Raw genomic sequence first — 14,744 nt, 5'->3', positions numbered from 1 at the left:
ACCATATTCACAATGGTTTTTAATAGAAAACAGCGAATAACATATGAAAAAGTTATTCACAGTTTTTCTGTATTCATGGGTCTGTTAATCCCCTATCACAGCGAATACGGAGGGAGAAGTGTATATGAAAGTTCTCAGCTAAAAAAGGTAGGAAATGAGCCCAGAAATAAGGCTGGGCCTGGTTAGAGAAGGTGAGGTCACTAATGTGTGACTGACTCACACTGCTTGTCCGTGAAGAAAAAGTATAACATCTGGCGCTTTAGGAAGGATGTCTAGGGTCTGTGGATTGTGGATAGTGGATCGTGTCCTGTTCTCTTCCTGCAGGGGACTGTGTGAAGCAGACAGTGCAAGGTCATGGAATAAAGGGCTTGTATCGAGGTCTTAGTTCACTGCTATATGGCTCCATACCAAAGGCAGCAGTGAGGTAAGCATAGTCGCCACTTCCAGGTCTGAGAAAAAGGTCAAGCCTGAGAAGAGTTTTTACAGGCCTTCCCAGAGTCTGGCTGAGGATATCTCTTTTTTTTATTTTATTTTTTTTTCTGTACGTATGAATGTCTCAGGGTTTTGCTGTTCTTTACCCTCTTTCAGATTCGGGATGTTTGAGTTCCTTAGTAACCAGATGAGAGATGCACAAGGCAAGCTGGACAGTAAGCGCAGTCTGATCTGTGGTCTTGGCGCTGGTGTGGCCGAAGCCGTTGTGGTTGTGTGTCCAATGGAAACCATAAAGGTACAGAAAACGCTAATCTTTCCCATCCATCTTTCTACTGTTTACTTATAGCCCTTCCTCCCAGATGTGGAAGGAAGAGGCTGAGACCTGCAGAGTTTGGCTTATGGGAACTGTTAGGCTATACCACAAAATGCTCACTTTATGACAGTGGGGTGAGAAATGGTAATACCTCAGAAGTTCTTGCATCTCCCCCTTCCTTTCTTCCTTTAAATTTAATTTAATTTAATGTGGTGTCTTATATACAGCTAAATATACCAAGGGATTCGAAGCGGTTGACAAAATAATTAAATTGACTTAAGTAATGGCCAAAAATCTAATCAGGTATTTTGGAATTTCCTTCTCTGTCCCAACGGGCTCGCAATCTAACTGTAGTACCTATGAAAGTCTGACCACATCTTTGGCGCTGTCATATGGTGAAGGCTGGAATTTCACCATTGTACATGACATACTGCATTAATTTACTAAAGGAAACAGGATACTAGGCTTGATGAACCTTCAGTTTGTCCCAGTATGGCAATTCTTATGTGGCCCAGGAATCCCATTAAAGGTTTTTCAACAGTGGCCAACCCAGGTCCCAAGTACCTTTCAGATATCCAAAGAGCAGCAACATTCCAAAGCTGAGATTGTGATGTCGTAAAGCCTCATTCCACCAATGTCTAAGAGCCAACCTCATTAGTGATGTCACAATGGCTTGATTGTCCTTTACCTGGCTCATAAGAATTGCCATACTGGGACAGACCGAAGGTCCATCAAGCCCAGTATCCTGTTTCCAACCGTGGCCAACTCAGGTCCCAAGTAACCACAACCTAGTCCCTGCCCATCCTAAACTAAACTAAAACTAAACTAAACCTTGGGTTTATATACCGCACCATCTCCACGAATGCGGAGCTCGGCACGGTTTACAGGAAGAAGGATGAGAGAGGAACTACAGTGGAGAGATTAAAGAGTTAGGTGTAAAGGGGAAGGTGAGAGGCCTAAGAGGGGGGAAGTGTTACAGTTTTGAGAATAGCCAGGTTTTTAGGTGTTTGCGGAAGAGTTGGAGGGAGCTTGAGGTTCGGAGTGGGGAGGTGAGGTTATTCCAGATCTCAGTGATTCTAAAGGGGAGGGATGACCCAAGTTTGCCTGCATGGGAAATACCTTTTATGGAAGGGAAGGATAGTTTAAAAATTTGGGAGGATCTGGAGGAAGTAGGGGTTGGGGAGTTCCAGGATAGAGGGATAACGGCAGGAAGGATGCCATGTAGGATCTTGTAGGCCAGACACGCACATTTGAAGTGGATCCTGGGGATTACTGGGAGCCAATGGAGCTTAGACAGGAGTGGTGAGACGCGATCAAATTTGCTTTTCGCGAAAACAAGCTTAGCTGCGGCGTTCTGAATCCGCTGAAGTCTGTGGAGGCTTTTCTTGGTTAGGCTGAGGTAGATAGAATTGCAATAATCCAATCTGGAGAGGATGATGGATTGTACTAGGACTGCGAAGTGTTTTTGGCACTAGCTGAAAGCAGGTGAGATGAGTGGGTATCCCTCTGACACCACAATGGCCTTCTCTGTTACTTAGGCTTTTTTTTCCTGGGTCAGTCACCAGAAGTACTCAGCAATAGATTGCCACCTCCTGATTAGTCAAGCAACAGGAGGGGGATGGGACAACGGTCCTTCCAAATGAAGAGAAGCCAAAAAGAGGATCAAGAAACAATTTATTCTGCCCATCCACAAAGATAACGACCCAACACAGCACAATGTTTCAGCATCTAATACGCCTGTGTCAGGGGTCAAACATGCGTTGAGTGAAATATGGTAACACAAAGAACGGGACTCGTAAAGGAGCGGAAGCTTTGAAGGTATTTTCTCCTTTTTCGCTTTTGGTGCATATTTATATCACTGAGGTCCTTTGAGCACTGTTTTTTTCTGTTACCATATTTCACTCAATGCATGTTTGAGGCAGGCGTATTAGTTGCTGAAACACAGTGCTGTGTTGGGTCGTTATTTTTGTGGATGGACAGAATAAATTGATTGTATTGTATTGAACCTCTTTTTCATTTCTCTTCATTTGGAAGGACCATTGTCCCATCCCACTCCTGTTGCTTGATTTATTATATTACTGGGTGATTTCTGTTGGACTCTTTGTGACCTGATTAGTGCCACTTTGTGGTTTAAAAAAAAAAAAAAAAAGGTAAAGTGGTTATGAGTTTAATATACTGTCTTTTGTCATACAACCAAAGCAGCTTACACTTATTATATGCAGGTATTTTCTCTCTCCTAGTGAGAATGAGGTTTCGGTGGTCAAGTTCTGTCATTTCCACTTCTAGGTGAAATTCATCCATGACCAGTGCTCTGCAAAACCAAAGTATCATGGCTTCTTCCATGGAGTGCGAGAGATCATTCGGGAGCAAGGTGAGACCTCTGAAAGAAAATTGGCAAAGGGAAGGGGGGACTTCTATATACCACCTTTTTGTAGCTTTGACATTCAAACAGGTGGGCACTGAAAGATTGAGTAACTTGCCCAGGGTCACAAGGAGCAGCACTGGGATTTGATCTCACAACCTCTGGGTGCAGAAACAGCAGCTCTACCAGTGAGCCACACCTTCCCCCAGAAGGCAACAGGGTGGTTTCATCTGTTTAAGTCCTACACTCCCAATCCTTATGATTTCCCGGAGACCTTCCTGTGCCATACATTGTTCTGCTAGAATGCCTCACTCCTGGCAAGGACAGTAGATGGACAAGGCAGATACCAGGGGGTTAGGATGCTGTGGAATCTGTTTCCTACTAATATCACTTTTGCAAAAGCCAACTGCAGCATCCTATGGAAATAACAATCTGGCTGTATTATTGGAAGGAGACAATAACTGGTCATGTTTTAATTTAATTTAACGTGATGTCTTATATACAGCTAAATATACCAAGGGATTTGAAGCGGTTGATAAAATAATTAAATTGACTTAAGTAATGGCCAAAAATCTAATCGGGTATTTTGGAATTTCTTTCACTGTCCCAACGGGCTCGCAATCTAACTGTAGTATCTATGAAAGTCTGACCACATCTTTGGCGCTGTCATATGGTGGAGGCTGGAATTTCACCATTGAACATGGGTACTGGTCATGTTGTTGGTTCCTTCCTTTCTTTCCTCACAAGGGGGCAACAGTGACATTGGAAGGAGATTCTGCAGGTTCTGGTCCTGAGCCCTGCTTTTGCAGCACTTTGACACCCTCTTCCTAGGGTTACCATATGTCTGGATTTCCCCGGTATATAAATGTTAAAAAATAAATAGTTGGAAGGAGTGGATTGGTTGATTTAGGTAATATTAATGTCAATAAGCCAGGTTGCCTAGAGATAAGATCACATATGAGGTGATGCTTGGTGTGCAAAGAATATATGCTAAGACCTATAGGGATAGTAGGGTTTGAATTACAGTTGTGAGTGAGCAGGAGGTTAGCAAGATGGGTAGGAGGAGGTTTTCTCCCTGGGTTGGGAGAACTGAATGATACAATTTAGAAAATGACATGGTGACAAAATTCGTCACCGTCCCCGTCCCCACAGATAACCGCGGGAAACCATCTTCATGTCATTCTTTAAGGAGAGAGGAAAGAATCGGAGTATAATTGGGCATAACCATTGACCCACAAGCTTTGCTTTGAAAAATGCTGGTGTAGAAGGACCAAGTTGAAATAGACACCAGAAAATGACATGGGATTATGTCCCGTGGTTATCCGCGGGGACGGGAACGGTGATGAATTTTGTCACCGTGTCATTCTCATTACAATTCACAAGGGCTGCATGACTCACATTGCAGGGACTAGCTCTAAGATGCATTGAAGTTAAGAGGGGATAGCAGGCCATATTATAATTTTAAAGCAGGGTGCACACGAAGGAGTGCACAAGAGCAGGACCACCTTGTCCTTTAGTGTGCCTGCCTACAAGGTATGTGCTGCCAGGGCTATAGAAAATAGACTGATACCAGTTATGTCAATTCTGGGGTAGGAACTGCTGCATTTGCAGTGGTTTAGAGAACTTTTGGGCACCAGATCCAGCCTCTAAAATGGGGGTGGGCAACTCCAGTCCTTGAGGGCCGGAATCCAGTCGGGTTTTCAGGATTTCCCCAATGAATATGCATGAGATCTATTTTGCATGCACTGCTTTCAATACATATTCATTGGGGAAATCCTGAAAACCCGACTGGATTCCGGCCCTCGAGGACCGGAGTTGCCCACCCCTGCTCTAAAACAAAAGGCACAATACAAACAGGTACAGCACAGAGTTAAGGCAGTTCAAAGTTGAATATGTGTGGTGGTGTGACTGCAGTGTCATTCCTAGAAGGTCTGGGGTAGACTGCATGGAGTGGCCATTAGAGCCCAAAGCAGCAGTTGTATGATCCCTTCGCATTTACAAGGAAACTTAAGGGTTCAGCTTCCTGGAGCAGCAACTAAAAGGCAGTGGAGAGATGCATGTGAGGATGCTCTTATTTCCTCCTGATCTTTTTATCATGTTACGCTATGTCTCGCTCTTTATCACTTTTCTTTCTAACTATATTATGCATTTAAGTGCATGCTCTCATTCGGAAATTAAAGTGTGCAGTTAAGTGCTGGGACATCTTACCTCCTGATACAGTGGTATTGGTGCTTCCTCATTGCCTACAGTACTCGGAGGAGCCTAACCCCTTTGATTTTGTGGCAGGTTTGAGGGGAACCTACCAGGGATTAACAGCCACTGTCCTGAAGCAGGGCTCGAACCAGGCCATTCGCTTTTTCGTAATGACAAGTCTCAGGAATTGGTACAGAGGTAAGTCTGTCCCTCACCCTTTCCCCATGTGCCTGGGTGAGACATATTTGTGCTTTTTCATAGCATTGGATACCTTTTTTTATATGCTAGAACATCTTTAATCGTGTGCTGAATGCTTTTTCTTTTTTTATGTTTAAATCTATTTTATTAAGCAACAGTAAGTACAACTACAATAATAACCATGGTATACATTTTCAGCAAACACCCGCGGAGGACTGGACTCTTATGTCCTCCCCAGACCTACCCGACCCCCCACCCACCCCTCCCCATCCCTAATGTTACCAGTCATTTTGCCGGGTTGTTTTGGGGTTTTTTGCCCTTAAAAAAACTTTCCCTATTTCTTCCCTCTTAATCCTCCATTGCTTTTCACAGGGGATGATCCAAACAAGGTGATGAACCCTCTTATCACGGGTCTATTCGGTGCCACAGCTGGGGCTGCCAGTGTGTTTGGGAACACTCCACTGGATGTGGTGAAAACCAGGATGCAGGTGATGTGACCAGGCAGTTCTGGGAGTGGAGCTGTATGGCAGGGTAATGTTAGCTGGGGGGAGAAGAGGGGAAGCTTATGAATAGAGGCTGATATTTGGTGTGGACTGGCGTACTACTGCATCCAGCCGGCTGTTGAGCATTACTTAACCCTTTCAGGACCATAAGGATCGTAGGCCAATTTTTGTGGTTTTGACGACATTTTTATGGTAAAAAGGGCTTGCAGATGCCAAAAAATTGATTTTTTTTGTGAAATATCATTATTTTTATTTTAAAAAATCACACTTCTGGCTTATGGACAGTGTGGCAAGTGAATCTTCTCGTCAATCTGGCAACGACGCTAATGAATGAATGTCGGAACCAGTTTGTTTACATAAAGGCAGTATCATATGGAATCCGTACATATCAAATTTAGAACTGTAGACTATCCCAATCAAAATTTATAGGATTTTAAAGTTATGGGACAAATATGTCCCTTGGTCCTGAAAGGGTTAAGCGAGTCGGAAATAGTCTGGTCTCTCCGGTACTTAAGTGATGATAGAAGTTATGAAGATAGTTGACCACTGTTTTCTTTCACAGGGTCTGGAAGCGCACAAATACAAGAATACCTGGGACTGCGCTTATAAAATCATGCGCTATGAAGGACCACGAGCGTGAGTGAAGCCTGTGTAATACAGGGAGGGATGGGGAAAGGAGAGGGACAAGTAGGGAATCCCCCTTATTTATTCAATTGTCTGTACCGTTCTCCCAAGGGAGCTCAGAACAGTTTACATGAATTTATTCAGGTACTCAAGCATTTTCCCAGTGGGCTCACAATCTATCTAATTTACCTGGGGCAATGGGGGGATTAAGTGACTTGCCCAGGATTCACAAGAAGCAGCATAGGTTTGAACCCACATCCTCAGGGTGCTGAGGCTGTAGCTTTAACTAGGGAATAACATGGGGAAAAAATCTGTCCCCGTCCCCATCCCACCAACCCATTCACCGCCCCGTCACCGTCCCAGCAGCATCCATATAAGCCTCAGTACTGCAATATTTAGCTTATGCTTTCCTTATAAATCAAAGTTCTGGCTGCTGAACTAGAGAAAGATGTTCAGCTGGCAGGGCTTTGTTTATAAATTTTTATCAACACAACTAATATACTACTTTATCCTAAAGCAAAAAAAAAAATAAATAGAATTTTTTTTCTACCTTTGTCTGGTTTCTGCTTTCCTTATCTTCTCATTCAATTCCTTCCATCCACTGTGTGTCTTCTTTCTGTGTCTTCCATTTGCTCGGTTACTGTGCCTCTCCCTTCACCCCCCCCCCCCAATTGGTCTGGCACCCATCTTCTTCCCTCCGCTCCCCCATAGTCTGGCATCTGTCGTCTTCCCTTCCAGCGTCTTCTCCCCACTCAGTCTTCAACAGTTCCCTTCAGGGTCTGTTCCTCTCCACCCTCCTTCAATGTCTGTTCTTCCCTCCCTTCTTCACCATCAGTTCCTTTCTACCACCCTTCAACTCCTCTCGCGCAGCCTATCTGTCTACCTCCCTCCCTCCTACTTTCATGGCATGTTACAATGTTATTTGTGCAAGCCGCTGGAGCCTGCGCGCTCGGTGTCCAAACAATCTCGCTTCTGTTTCCTATTTTCCCCATTTCTAATATCTCCCCTATGTATCTGGCATTGCCCCCCCACCTGTGTCCATATATCATCCCCATGGCATGTATGTCCCCTTTATGTCTCTGTCTCTATGCCCACATGCACATAATTTTCCCTGTTTCTGTTACCTTCCTGTGTCCAGATTTCCCCTCTCTTCCTCTTCTACACCAATGTATCTCTTCTCTTCAACACCATCTAGCTTTTTTCCCATCTTTCTTCCCCCCCCTGCTTCCATAATCTGGCTCACCTGCCTGTCCTCCCCTTTCTTTCCTGCTGTGGGTTTCTTGCTCTCCCTCTTCATCTCCTTGGCCCAGAATCTTTCTCTTTCACTGCCTCCTTCCTAATGTGAGCCGGGAACTTGTGGTCCAGCAGCCCCCTCCCTCCCGAATGCAGCGTTCTGTCATTTCCCTCCACCTCACCTTAGATGCTGAGTATGCCGGCTTTCTTTTTCACCCAGCCACACGTGCAGCTGCTCTGTTCAATCTTTTCCTCTGATACAACCGGAAACAGGAAGTTGCAGGAGAGGAGAAGATTGATCAACTTCAGCAGCAGCCACGCATGCAGCTAGGCGAAAAAGAAAGCTGGCAAACTCTGCATATAAGGTGAGGTGGAGGGAGGGAAATGGCGGGATGCTGCGATCGGGCAGGTGGGTCTGATGGACCGCGCGATCTGTGATTGCCTCACTGCATAGACAAGACCATTCACCACTCCACAGGGCGGTGAATGGCCTTGTCTCTGTCCCACAGACTATTTTTTCTTCCCCGTTTCAGCGGGTTACCCATAGCTACTCGTGGCTAGCCGCGGGTAACAACCACCGTGTCATTCTCTAGCTTTAACTACTGTGTCGCACTCTCCCCTCAATGAAATATCTCCTAACAGGGTCCAGTAAAGGTACAGGTGAAACCTGAAATACTTAATTGTCCTATTTTTCCATAGCCACAAGAAGCATTTTAACTTAACATGGGGATGGTATCTCCTGCACTGTTCTTTCCTCCCTTTCTCTCTTCCCCCCCCCCCAACTTTTACTCACTGCTGAAGTACCAATGTCTGTTTTATCATTCCTCTTTGTGAAATTCCCTAACCATATTTTTCCCTTTTGTCTTTGATTAGATATTGAGCAGGGATTGTCTTTTACGTGTTTAATGTACAGCGCTCCGTACATCTGGTGCTGCTATAGAAATAAGTACTAGTAGTTTGCTACGTATCAGCAATACTCCTTGTTCTGTGCAGGTTTTACAAGGGTACAATCCCTCGGCTGGGCCGCGTCTGCCTCGATGTTGCCATAGTCTTTATCATCTATGATGAAGTAGTGAAGTTTCTGAACAAGATTTGGAAGACGGACTAAGCCGCATCGAGAGCCAGCAACTGGGAACAGGGTGACCTACTGGAAACTCGGAACAGCAGAAATGCTAGCTTGGGACCAGAATGACCAATTAGCAATGGAGAGCAGCAGGGACCAGCATATTTTTTTTTCCCATATCTGGTGTGTTGGGGACCTAGGGCCCTGCCTAAAGCTGGATGTTTGTCTTAATATGGTACCAGCCTCCTGCCCACTGAATCTTCCTATATAGCTGGTCTTCTTCTGTTTCTTAGGATTTAACATTACCCTATAAGTCTTTCAAAATGTTACTCAAGCCCTGTGTTGCATATTGTCCGTAACTTTAGGATATTCTCAAATTTAAGTCTGGTGCGTAAAGCTCTCCTCCTTTTCTACAATTCATATAAGAGACAGAATCTGTATTTTTAAAGTAAGTATCAATTAGTTAAAGTGCCACTAGCCAGGGCTCCTGAAGATAAGCAATATGCTATTTGTAAAGGTGGAGGAGTTTCCAACTCATGCAGGTTGCTTCTCCCCCAGCAGGAGGTGCTATAGGGCATGTTATAGGAACAATGGAGCCAAAGTGCTTATTTCTTTAGTCCAGCCTCTCCCAGGAGCCACTGGCTGCATAATGATAACTCCCCTGTACTCAGATTTTTAAAAAAATAAGTATAATGGTCTTCCTCAGGGGAAAAACTTATTCCTAATCCCTACCTAAGGTCGATAGTAGGCTATAAAATTTCCAGGCCCACTGAGGCCCCAATGCTTAAAGTTACAACAACATGGTATTAAAATATGGTGTTGGGAGTGATTTATTATTTTTAATAGGGTGATGCTCAGCACAATAGCATGCTCATACTATACATGATATTGGTTTGGAGCAGCCCTGCTAAAAGGGTGATTGTGCCTGTTCAAAAGTGCAATTGCTAGGCACAGCTCTTCATCGTGCCTGCAGCTGCTGTTCTCATCTGCTCAGCTTATGGTGGCTTTGGAGCTGGCAGAAGGGAGAGCGGTGGTTACAGGCTCAGCTGACTTGCAGTTTCCCCTGCCAGCTCTAGCACTACAAATTGAGGTTTCCTCTGCTGGCTCCAAAGCAGTAGCTGACAGGGGAAGCCATGATCAGCTGATTGTGGCTCCAGGGGAAGCTGTGAATCTGCTGAGCATGTCCTAGGAAACTACCCCAACCCCCACTGCTCTTAAACCCCGAAATGCTGATCTCCCCCCCACTTTCAGCCTTCAAAAAATAGCCTCCCCACACCCAAAAACAATCCCTAGTAGGCTGTACAGCTCCTCCAACCCCAACCCTCCCTCCATCCTCAGATTTTATTTTGAAGAGTGGCTGGAGCAATTACCACTCCCTCCTGCTTAAAGGGCCCATCTTTTCAAAATAGTATCCCTGCAGTGACTTCCTGGTCTGCCCTGGAAGCTGTTTCCTGCAGTGACAGCCAGGGATGCATGGGGCGGGCTGCTATTATGAAGAGGTGGGCTGGCTTGGTATTTTTTTTATTATTATTATGGGGAGGGTGCAGCTGTTGTGTTGTGAGTGCATAAAAATTTCCTTGTAAAATGGGGGGAGGGGCATTCCTTTAGTGCATCGGAAGGGAGATTTAATTAGAATACTAGTGAGTTATTTGTAATGCATAGGTGCTCAGTGCCTACTATGATGATCGGTAGCAACCATGGGAACCCTTTTGTGCATTGGGAGGAGAGTTTCCATGCTAGCAAGACTGCTTTAATGAGTCTTACTGCCACAGAGTCCTTTGAGAATTGGACCCGAGTGAGCATCTTATCAAAGCTATATATGCCCCAAACAAGGGTGTGTCTTTTCACTCTGGCACGTGCCCTGGAATTCTCTATTGTACTTTCTGTTTGCTCCTACTGAACTACTACTGCTAGGTCTTTCGGCTGTTTAAAAGTTGGAGAACAGGACCTAGATGACTTTGCTACTGTTTTAGCAACTGCTATTAATGCCTAGAGCCCCAACAAAGCAACTCCAAATGCTAAACCGGGGCAGTGTGACCAAGAAAGTCTGAGATGTGAGCCTTGCATATTTAATTAATGATTATAAAAACTGAAAACCTGCCAACGTTCATGGGCATTGTAGCAAGAGTGTTTTCTGCTCCTGTGTGGGCATATTCTTAGAAGTCATGAATCGTAGTCCTTATTTCCTTCCAGTCCTACAACAGATTTGTTTGGCAGTCTTGTTTGACTTCCTTTTAGGTTTGGGAGGGGGAACCAGCTAGTGACTGACTTAAAAAATAAAAAAATCTGTGACCAGTGGTATAGTAAGGGGAGGGTGGTCTGCCTCAAATGCCATGTTGGTGGGGGTGCTGGCAACCTTCCCCTTCACACCCGCCTCTCCTCACTATGCGTGTGCCCTCTTCCCCTTACCTCTAGTTGTTCACCACTGTGAGCCAGGCAGGATTAATTCAATGAGGGCCCCTTGGCCCATAAGGCCACTGGGCCCCCTGCCCCCATTTATTTACTCATTTTCTTTTTTTATTTTAAAATTCAAAACCAACAACAAAGATTACCATACTAGTGCACAGTTTTTCTTCTATGCAACTCCAAACATCTCTGAACAAGTCCCCTCTACCTTCCTAGAGGAAGAGATCTTCAGCTGGCAGGGCTTTGGGAAGCCAGCCAATTTATATTTTGCATTTGGGTGGGAGGCATGGGGCACGGCAGGAAAAAAATGTAGTGCCTGCCAGTTTATTGGACTAATACATTTCTCAATTAGCTTTCAGAGGTTAAAACCTCTTTCTTCAGGTCAGTAAACATTAACATAACAATCAGGTTCTAGACTGCATAGCCTTACAGATCTATGTGGGTTTAGAAAATATTACATCAATTTACAACTGAGTGATCATCATGGAATTTAATTACCCCAAAATCTAGAAAATAAGTAGGTTTTCAAATGTTTTCTAAATTCCAACTATGAGAAACACAAAAGAGATAGTTGTTTGAATTCTTTGTCCCAACTGAAAGCATGCATTCATGAAATCTTTTGAACTTACAACCCTTCACCGATGGAAAAACAAAAAAAGCATGAGCTTTACGTGAATGTTTTTGAGTAGCAAAGGAAAATTAATTAATCAAGCTGAAGATTGACCCAACAAGACTTTATAATAGACACAACCCAACTTAAAAATATGTGCCTCAGCCGGCACAGTTCATGATAAAAGGGAGTTGATGGTCATATTCCTTCAAACCAAAAATACGCTTGACCACGTTATTCTATATAACTTGCAGCCTAGAGATGGTCTTTTTTGTTCTGGCCAACCAAATGATGTTACGATAATCTAAATGGCCTAATACTAGCAATTGAACTAGTAGCTTGAATGCCATTATGTCAAAATAAGCTCTAATAGAATGTAATTTCCATAGCCTATGGAAGCCCTTACGGACTACCAAATTCACTTGGTTCTTCATGGACAAAGTCTGGTCAAGAGTAACTCCCAAAATTCTGACCGAGGAACAAACAGAATAGTGCTGTCACAATATCCCTGACTTGAGGGAGTTTTGGTCTCTGAATTAGTAAAAAAAATATTAAAATTAGTCCAATAAAAAGGATCACAATATTTCCATTTTCTATTAATAAACAATTGTCAACACAGCTACAATAATACTTTATCCTAATGCAAAAAGAAATAAATAAAACAAATAGACATTTTTTTCCTACCTTTTGTTGTCTGGTTTCTGCTTTCCTCATCTGCTCATCATTCTCTTCCTTCCATCCACTGTCTGCCCTCTCTCTGCCTCTTCCTTATGGCATCTGCTCTCTTTCACCCTCCCCCCTCCTCCTGATTTGTCTGGTATCCATCTACAGTACTATTCTCCCCTTCCCCAATGGTGTGGCATCTGTCTTTTGCCCTTCCATCTTTCCCTCCCTCCCCATATTTTAGCATCTCTCTCTCCTTCTTTCCTCCCCTCAGATCTGGTATCTTTCTCCTTTTTTGTCTGGTATCTGTTTCCTCAAGCTCCCCCATGCTCTGGCATTTCTTTCTTTTCTCCCTCAATTTATTTTTTGCCTCTGTCTAAATTCTTTCTTGCTATCCAGTCAATTTCCCTCTTTTATTGTCACCTCTTTCCCTCACCCAGTATTTTACTCTATCCTCTTCCCCAAACCATCATGTGGCTTTTTTTTTTCTTTCTCCTTCCTTCCACTGTCTGTTCCCCTCTATCATCTCCCCTCCCCTACACTTCCATTCAGTGTTTGTGACCCTCTTTCACCCCCCCCTTCATTCTTTTTCTGTTCTCCTAAACCACTGTTCAATGCGGAAGCTGTTGTCACAAGTGGCATACACTCGGCTCCCCTGAAGCTTTTCCTCTGACACAACTTCCGGTTTCTGCATGATTGTAGCAGAGGAGAAGCTTTGAGGCAGCTGCTCACGTACAACTACTGAGGGCTCTTCGCAGAGAGAGCTTGGAAAAGCGCCATGAAGGTGAGGGGAAGAGATGCCCAGAGAGTGCCCTGTTTGCCTTCCCCTGATGTGTTTGGGCCCAAAGCATGTGCTTATTGGGCTTACCTTTTTAATCCGGCCCTGGCCACGAGCAACATCTTTAATGTGTCCCTTGCGATTGCATCGTCTCTCCCACTGATGTTACTTCCAGGTGCCGCTCATAGGAAGTGACAGTGGGAGAAATGATGCAGTTGCAAGGAGCCCATTGAAGTAATTGTTGCTTGTGGTGGTGAACAACTGGAGGTACGGGGGAAAGGGGCATATGTGTGGTGGAGACTAGGTTGGGGCCACCCCACCCATGTCTATGACAAACTCCTATTAACTGGTCCTTTACCACACAGTGTGTACTTCTAAGGGTGGTGATAATCTTCAGTTGCAGGGTGAGGAGGGTTTGAGATGGAAAGCCTGGGCAGACTTGAAGTAGCCATATCCCTCATCACCTTCAAGTACTGACAACCATTGGTTAAATAGAATAAAAAAATAAAACTGACACTGAATTTTTGACACTAGAATAGCCTTCTCCATCTGCTTCTATTATCCCTCTCTGTGCCCTGGTATTACTTATATATTGTGAAGATGGAGCTAGGCCTCTAACAGGTCCTTCTACGGCCCCCTTAGAGCTCAGGTCCCAGCTCTCAAAATTTACTGTTTCTAGAAGGAGGAAGAAATAATCCAGAACAGATAAGGACACTGCATGACCCTTGCTTATCTTGGGTCAGTATTCATCTTTGCTCTGTGGCTGATTTCTGATGTTTAGATTTTGCCTTTATCGACTGGTAGGTCTCGCCTCTCATTTCCAGGATTACTCCACTGGTGCCTCAGCCAAATCAAGCTTATAACGCTTTTGTCCCAAAGTTAATATGACTTCATGAGATTGAATTGAAGCTTTAAGGCTGCAACTGCTGTCTGGTTTCAGCAGGCAGGTCCTGCTTGTGAACCTCTTTTTCCAAAAACCCAGGTCCTTCTACTGACATTCCTGAGCCAGACTGTCCCTTGTGTCCTGCTGCTACAGGTCAGTGTTCATACTGAGCATGCTCAGGAACAACTGGTGACATATCCTTTTTTAGAGGTCTTAAATTGTAGAGTCTGGTTGGGTTTGGCAGGGCCAGCTTACAAAAAAAATCTGGTGGCTCTCCCCTTATCTCATTAGTGCTGCAATTCTATTTTCTTCAGGCAGCCGGCAGCTCAGCAATGTGAGCCTGCTGCCATCATCTGCCCTGGCAGCTGCCTCTCTGTAGTGAGTTCCTGCAGAAGTGGGACCTGCAAAGAGGCTTTTTCCAGGGCATTGCTGAGTTGCTAGTGGCCCAAACAAAATAGCATTACACTACCACGGAGGTTAAGA

At 44.4% G+C, this 14,744-nt stretch overlaps 1 protein-coding gene across 2 annotated transcripts in view; it reads left to right on the top strand.

The window, feature by feature from the left end:
* Positions 1-11,192, top strand: part of SLC25A1 (solute carrier family 25 member 1) — a 34,806-nt gene extending 23,614 nt beyond the window's left edge. For both annotated transcript variants that reach the window (XM_033956852.1, XM_033956851.1), the window contains 7 exons: positions 325-424; positions 589-727; positions 3,032-3,116; positions 5,394-5,498; positions 5,871-5,986; positions 6,564-6,637; positions 8,852-11,192. In XM_033956852.1, the coding sequence (XP_033812743.1) occupies positions 596-727; positions 3,032-3,116; positions 5,394-5,498; positions 5,871-5,986; positions 6,564-6,637; positions 8,852-8,966 (627 nt within the window). In that variant the 5' untranslated portion in view covers positions 325-424; positions 589-595 and the 3' untranslated portion in view covers positions 8,967-11,192. The remainder of the gene's footprint in view (positions 1-324; positions 425-588; positions 728-3,031; positions 3,117-5,393; positions 5,499-5,870; positions 5,987-6,563; positions 6,638-8,851) is intronic.
* Positions 11,193-14,744: the final 3,552 nt, after the last annotated feature.

This window comes from Geotrypetes seraphini, chromosome 8, assembly GCF_902459505.1.
Source record: "Geotrypetes seraphini chromosome 8, aGeoSer1.1, whole genome shotgun sequence".
NCBI lineage: Eukaryota > Metazoa > Chordata > Amphibia > Gymnophiona > Dermophiidae > Geotrypetes > Geotrypetes seraphini.
This window is presented reverse-complemented; position numbering and strand designations above follow the sequence as displayed.